We start from the raw sequence: 7500 nt of genomic DNA, 5'->3' as shown, positions 1-7500 counted from the left end.
AATTATTATTTTGGTAATATTATTATCATCATTGCTCTTATTATTTATATTTTTTTTTCTTATCATCATCATTATTATTGCTACAATCCTCATAATCATCATTATCAATATCATTGTTATCATTATTGTCACTATTTTTTATCAATATTGTTATTATTATTATCATTATTATTATTATTATCATCATTATTATTGTTGTTATTATTATTATTAATATTATCATCATTATTACTATTATTATAATAATAATAATTATTATTATTATTATTATCATTATCATTATTATTATTATTATTATTATCATTATCATTATTATCATTATTACTATTATCATTATCCTTGTTATTGTTATCATCATCATCATTATCAGCATTATCATTATAATTATTATCATCATTGTCATAATTATCATTATCATGATCATTGTTACCATAATGCCTAATCATTATCATTTCAAATATTATGATATTGATAATAATATCTATAAATATTAATATTGATTTTAAGACAAAATAGCAATGAACATATTCAGTCACGGATATTAATAGAAAAATGATAAAAGGGAGAATGATAGTAATTTTAATAATAATGTTAATGATAAAAATGAAGATGATGATGATAATAATAACTATAATAATAATACAGATAATACTAATAATGATAATGATAATGATAATAATAACAATGATAATACTAATAATGATACAAATAATAATAATAATAATAATAATAATAATAATAATAATAATAATAATAATAATAATAATAGTAATAATAATAACAGTAATAATAATAATAATAATAATAATAATAATAATAATAATAATAATAATAATAATAATAATAATGATAATAATAACAATAATAATAATAATAATAATAATAATAATAATGATAATGATAATGATAATAATAATAATTATTATAATAATAATAATGATAATGATAATAACAATGATAATGATAATAAAATGATGATAATAATAATGCTAACAATAATGATAATAATGATGATAACAATGATGATAATGACAATGTAAAATAATAGAAATAATGATAATGATTTCAGTGCCAATAACGATGATCATAAGAATAATAAAAATAAAAATAATAATAAAAACAATAAAAAAATATATCTTCAATGAGAAACACAAAATTTACATCATGAAAAAAAACATTTAAAGATTAAATCCAAATCTTTAAAAATATATATAATAAGGATATCATTTTGCAAGAAATCAGGTTCGAGTCATTAATTTTAATCATCAGGAATTTGTGTGTTCAATCGGCGAGGCTCCGTGAACAGCGCTGGGTGTTATCGGTGAACAAAATTGAACATGTGTTCATCGCTTGAGGAGTATGCTTGTTATATTTGGTTCTGACACGCAAGGGGCTTCGAGTGTGTTCAATTTAATTTCTCTATTTACTCTGTTACTTTATTTTATTTTATCTTTTTATTTATTTATTTATTTATTTATTGTTCTTTCTTTTCCTCTTATGTTATTTCTTTTCTCTATTTTATTTTCTTTATTCTTCTCCTTCTGTTAGGTTCTTTGTCTATTTCTTCTTCTTCTTCTTCTTCTTCTTTTTATTTTACATTTTCTAGAAAGGAGAGAACGTTGAACATTTTCAATATGCGTTTGTGTTTAATTTACTATTTATATCATGTGTTTTTGTAATTATTGCATTTTAGAAATTACTTTCATCTCCATCCTTGTTATAATCTTCAGTTATAACAAAATACATCTTCGTCATTAGTCTCAATTTAAAATCTCATTATTATTCTCACACATTCACAAAAAGAAAAAAAAAATTCAAGTACTGCTATGCATTCTTTAATAACTTTAATTGCTTTTTCTTCCATTAATTACGAGCATTAGTCATTCATCGCTAGTCTTTTGGGGAATATGCCGATCGCATACACTAGTTTAATACAATAGCTACCTGGCTATTTATCATGCAGCCTTGGGAACTTCCTCCAGTTGAGAAATTATTTGAGTTTTCACTAACGATCAACACAAAATTTCATCGGGCGTTCTGGAGCTCGAGACAATACATGCATATATACTTTTTTTTAACTTTTAAAACGTGCTGAGTATTCGGAGTTCGTGTGTATTACAAGAAATGTATTTTTTTTGTGGTCTTTCAGCTACGTTTTGGTCACTATAATTCTTTGCTTGTTTCTCGACGTCGCCAAATTAATTTCTGGGAATTTAATCCTCATTTCTTTCAAGTGTAAATTTCACGCGAGAATTTAACTCGTCTTGGTGAGAGATGTATATTGCGTTTCTCTTTCTCTCCTTCTCTCTCTCTCTCTCTCTCTCTTCTTCTCCATAATAACGAGGTCTGAGAAAAATAAAGCACACAGGATCTTTACACTAACAGCCTGATACGACGTGAGGCGCGTGAATCACAATATAATTATCCACTTTGTGTCTTTTAAATCTTTTCTCTCTCGCCCTCCCTCTTTCTCTCTCTCTCTCTCGCTCTCTCCCTCTCTCTCTTTTATCCTGATCTCCCTCCGCAGCTTCCATCAACACACAGGCTTCGAAACGTCACTCCCATTACGGGCGCACTTCACTTCACATGTAAATGAGCACAGTACATCAAAACGGACGATTTAGCTCAAGCTTTTGGAGAACTTTCGACACCTCAAGTCCCTTTACGTGGCCCCGACTCCCCTCCTCTCCTCCCCTCACTCCCTTGCCCTCTCTCTCCTCTCCCTCTCCCCCTTCCCCTCTTTTAAAATATATGAAACGTAATAAATCAAAAGTTGTTTATTTTGCGGTGCTTTTCCAGGAGGGAAGAAGGAGCGTTTCGGCGCGGCGCGAGGCTGGCTGGAGGCTCGCCGGCGCTCGAGCGAATGAGCTGCCCTCTGTTGTTTATTTAGCCGAAGGGGGCGGGGCTTGCGAGGCCCGTGGCGATGGATGGTCCGCGGTTGCCATATGAGGAGCGGCTGAACTTTTGCTTGTATTGCAGTCTTCCTCATTTGGAATCTGATTTTTTGGGGTGATTTCGAAATGAGGGTGGATATTGCTTCTTTAGAGATGATAGAAATTGGAGGGAGGGAGTGAAGTGCGTGCATGTAGATGGCCCGGAGCCGCCATGATGGCAGCTTCCGATACAGTATCTCATTGGTCTCTGCCGTAACTCCGCCCCGGACGAAGGAGGCTCCGCCCACCCGTCCTTTTTCGGTCATATAAATACCGGGCAGACCGAGGCGTTGGTAGATTTCTCATAGCACTCGTGGATTGTTGTTGCGTACTCCCTCACGCCCGCTCTAACGCTCGAAAAAAATGGACAAATCCACCGCCGTCACCGACCAGAAGCCCGCTCAGAAGCCGAAGCTGTCCTTCAGCATCGACGCCATCCTCGGCAACGACGACAGCGGCAGCGCCCGCACGCCCTCGCCAGATCCCGAGTGCCGCCCCGCCTCCTCCTGCAGCGCCACCAGCGACGTGTCCTTCGCCAGCCACGACTCCGACAGGTCCGTGAGCCCTTCGGCGGCGCCCGCGGGAAGGCCCGTCCAGAGCACCCTCCCCGCGCAGTGGGTCCCGGCGCACCCGTACTTCCAATTCGCCGCCGCCGTTCACGGTAAGTCCGCCTTGGTCTCTCTGGGGGGAAGCTTCGGCCGAATCCTTCCTCCGAACGTGAAAATGCGTTTCTCAAACCCCTTTCCTCTCGAGGCCGGAGACTAACCGACTTGTCTTCCCGCAGGATCCCCGACCCTCCCCAAGCTGCCCAGCTCCGTAGTTTTGCGCAAGCACAAAGCTAACCGGAAGCCGCGCACGCCCTTCACCTCGGAGCAGCTCCTGTCGCTCGAGAACAAGTACCGCGAGAAGCAGTACCTGAGCATCGCCGAGCGCGCCGAGTTCTCCGCCTCGCTCAGCCTGACGGAGACGCAGGTCAAGATCTGGTTCCAGAACCGCCGCGCCAAGGACAAGCGCCTCAAGGAGGCCGAGCTAGAGCGCCAGAACCGCCCTCTGTACCCGACCTACGGCGGCCTCCTCCCCATGGGCGGCCTCGTGCCCTCGCTGGCCCTCCAGAGGCCCCTGGTGCCCCTCCTCGGGTAGAGCCCCTGGGGAGACGCCCTTGCAAGTACCTGCAGCAGCCCAAGACAGCCCCGGCGCCCCTGAGGCCTCCTCCTCTCCGTCGGCCCTCCTAGTCACCCGCCGCCACGGTAAGGGCCTGTCCTTGTCGCCTCGAAGTCGTGCAGACATTCACTCCGATCAGAATTTCGACCATGGCTTCCCGGGCACGTGACCTGGGAAGCCAATCTGGAATATCCTCATTGAAGGCCCTCAGCTCGATCCTAGTCCTAAATTAAATCAAAGTTGATACTCAGGTCACTACACATTTTTAGAATTTGATTTTTAGATAAATTAATAGACAATTACAGCCCACAAACAAGGAAAATATTATCAAAACTAACGTATTTTTTTTCTTTCTCTCTACCAGGGTCTGCACCAGCTGCCACCCCCTCTCTCCCCGTCGGTGACTCTCGACTGCACGCTCTGTCACGCCCACCGCGCATGACAGGAATGTTGTTCACGCCCACAAACCTCCCACATCCACGCCCATTATGGATATCTCAGTGGCCGCCCGCTGGAAGACGGAGATATAGACTGTGATAAAAAAAAAATGTTAATAGATAAATACTTTTTTGTAAACATATTTTTAAAAAATGGATATTCTTGTGAATTTATATATATATATACAGTATTCGTAATAAAAGATGAAGATGAATTTTATATCATGTTTCTAATACCCAATTTCAAACAGAAGTTTTTTTTTGCGGTAGATAATTGCTTTGATTGAAGTTAAAATAGAATCTAAGCGGTTAAAATTCATACAACTTTGATCCAAACCTAACTGGATGTATTGATATGATTGATATGAATGTTGGCAAATATTGGTATGTAATATGGCTTTCTAAAAATCTAATTGAAACTGACTAATTTTTACGTTCAAATAATGTTTATGGGATGGAAGAATTTTGAAAAATAGATATAACAAATATTTACCACATTTATGAACTCAATCTTCAAATTATTACAAAAAATAACGAAATCAATTTAATGAGAGATGCAATTTGTAATTTGTAACTCACAAACCTTTAATAAACCTCCCTAAAAAAGAGAGAAACCGGTAACCCTACTTAGCCATCCCCCTTTCCTCCATCTTCCTCCTCTTTCCCTCTCTTCCTCTCCCCTCACCACTCTCCCCTCACCCCTCACCCCTCACCCCTCTCCCCTCACCCCTCTCCCCTCTCCCCTCTCCCCTCATCCCTCTCCCCTCACCCCTCTCCCCTCACCCCTCTCCCCTCTCCCCTCACCCCTCTCCCCTCACCCCTCACCCCTCACCCCTCACCCCTCAACCCAACCCCTCTCAAATTCATCTTAAACCGATTTTCTCCGAGTCCTTGTCAACCCTATTTTGCCAAGTTGAAGACGTGACAAAGTTTCTCTTCAGATTAACCAAGATTAACTCCAGATTAGCATCCTCGTGAGATGAGCTTAAGAGGACATGAGGGTTGAGATGCGTGGAGATCTAAGGATGCTGGTGATAAGTCCATAGACGTGTTTTTATTCTTTCTTGTTTCTTTTTCTTTATTTCTATTCTTGTTTTCTTTTTTTCTTTTACTTTATTTCTATTCTTGTTTTCTTGTTTTCTTTTACTTTATTTCTATTCTTGTTTACTTTTGTCTTTATTTATTTCTTTTACTTTATTTCTATTCTTGTTCTTTTCTTTCTTTCTTTCTTTCTCTCTTTTGATGTTTTCTTTTTTTTTCTTTCTTCTTTGACGTTTTCTTTCTCTCTTTCTTTCTCCCTTTTGACGTTTTCTTTCTTTTTTCTTTCTCTCTTTCTTTTTCCTTTTTGACGTCTAATGGGAAGGTATAATTAAAAAGTTAATTAAGTGTGGTGTTATAGTGTCTGGAAGAGGAGGAGAAGGAGGAGAGGAGGAAGATGGATAAATAGACACAAGGAGAAACGAAGGAAGACAAAACACAATAGAATAAAATGGGGAAGTAGAAGAAGAAGAAGAGGAGGAGGATGTTAGTAAAAAATATGAGAAGAGGAAGATAAAGATGGATGAACAGATAATAGGAGGGACGGACGAGAGACAAAAAATAACAGAAGAAAGAAAGAATGAAAGAAGTTGTTGAGACGAAAGGATAAAAGAGGAGAGAGGAGAAGAAGGGAACACTATGCATATCATTAATGTTATTATTGTTATTGCAAATACTATTGTTATCATTACTATTACTATTATCATTACTATTATCATTATCATTATTATTACTATCATGATTATTATCTTTGTTATTACCATTGCTCTTATCATTATTATTATAATCATCTTTACTATTATGCATTCTTAAAAAAAGCTTTGATTAACGTAATTTCATCGTAATCATTATCATCATTATCATTATTGTTATCTTGACTATTGAGCTAATTACTATTGTTACTATTATTGTTATTATCGTTGATATCCTCACGATTATTATTACTTTCATTACTTTTCTTATTATCAATATTATAACTTTTCACTATTATCTTTGTTATCATCATCATTATTATTACTACTACTACTATCATTAATATCATCATTACGAATATTACTGTTATTAATATTGTGATCATTATCATTATTGCCAATATCATTATTGTCATCCTTATTGTTAATATCATAGTTATTAATATTTTTGCTGTTGTTATTATTATTATTATTATTAATATCATTATTATCATTAGTAGTAGTAGTAGTAATATTAGTATTAGTATTATCAGTATTATTAGTATTATCATTATTATTATTATTATTATTATCATTATCATTATCATTATTATTATCATTATTATCATTGTTATCATTATCATCATTATCATCATTTTTATTGTTATTATCATTATTACTAATAGCATCATTAATTTTTATCATTATCATTATCACCATTATCATTATTATCACTACTACTCTTATCATCATTATCATTATCTTTATCGTAATTATCATTATCATTATTGTCATTATTGTTATTGTTATTTTTACTATTCTTGTTATTATCTTTATTGTTGTTATCATTATTGTTATCATTACTATTATCTTTATAATTATCATTATCATAGTTATTATTCTCATTGTCATTTCATCATCATCATCATTATCATAATGTTTATCATTATTGTTTTATTATCAAAATTATTATTATTATTACTTTTATCATTATTATTATCATTAGTAGTAGTAGTAGTATTGTTATTGTTATTACTATCATTATTTTTATCATTGTTATTATTATTATCATGATTGTTGTACTTGATGTTACTAGTAGTAGTGTTGTTACTGTTATCATTATCATCATCATCATTATTATAATTATCATTATTATCATTGTTATTATTTTTATCATCAAAATGATAATGAGCATAATGATAATGATAATGATAATAAAGATAATGATAATGATAATGATAGTTATAATATTAATAATAT

General features: G+C 35.0%; 2 protein-coding genes across 2 annotated transcripts in view; both read left to right on the top strand.

Annotated features, from left to right (window-relative positions):
• The window catches only part of LOC113812066 (nucleolin), a 404864-nt gene that overhangs the window by 12273 nt on the left and 385091 nt on the right, over positions 1-7500 (top strand). The gene's annotated exons all lie outside the window — the stretch shown is intronic.
• On the top strand, positions 3222-4751 carry LOC113806457 (homeobox protein MSX-3). Its single transcript, XM_027357595.2, has 3 exons — positions 3222-3594; positions 3718-4180; positions 4459-4751. The coding sequence occupies exons 1-2, from the start codon at positions 3297-3299 to the stop codon at positions 4071-4073; spliced, it is 654 nt and encodes a 217-aa protein (XP_027213396.1). The 5' UTR covers positions 3222-3296; the 3' UTR covers positions 4074-4180; positions 4459-4751.

Source organism: Penaeus vannamei, chromosome 34 (genome assembly GCF_042767895.1).
Source record: "Penaeus vannamei isolate JL-2024 chromosome 34, ASM4276789v1, whole genome shotgun sequence".
Classification (NCBI taxonomy): Eukaryota; Metazoa; Arthropoda; class Malacostraca; order Decapoda; family Penaeidae; genus Penaeus; species Penaeus vannamei.
Note: the sequence above shows the minus strand (reverse complement) of the source record. Positions and strands in the feature narration are given on the sequence as shown.

Coding starts and splice junctions, on each gene's coding strand:
- LOC113806457 (XM_027357595.2), top strand. CDS start 3,297: ATGGACAAATCCACCGCCGTCACCGACCAGAAGCCCGCTCAGAAGCCG. Junction 3,595..3,717: donor ATTCGCCGCCGCCGTTCACG/GTAAGTCCGCCT, acceptor GTCTTCCCGCAG/GATCCCCGACCCTCCCCAAG.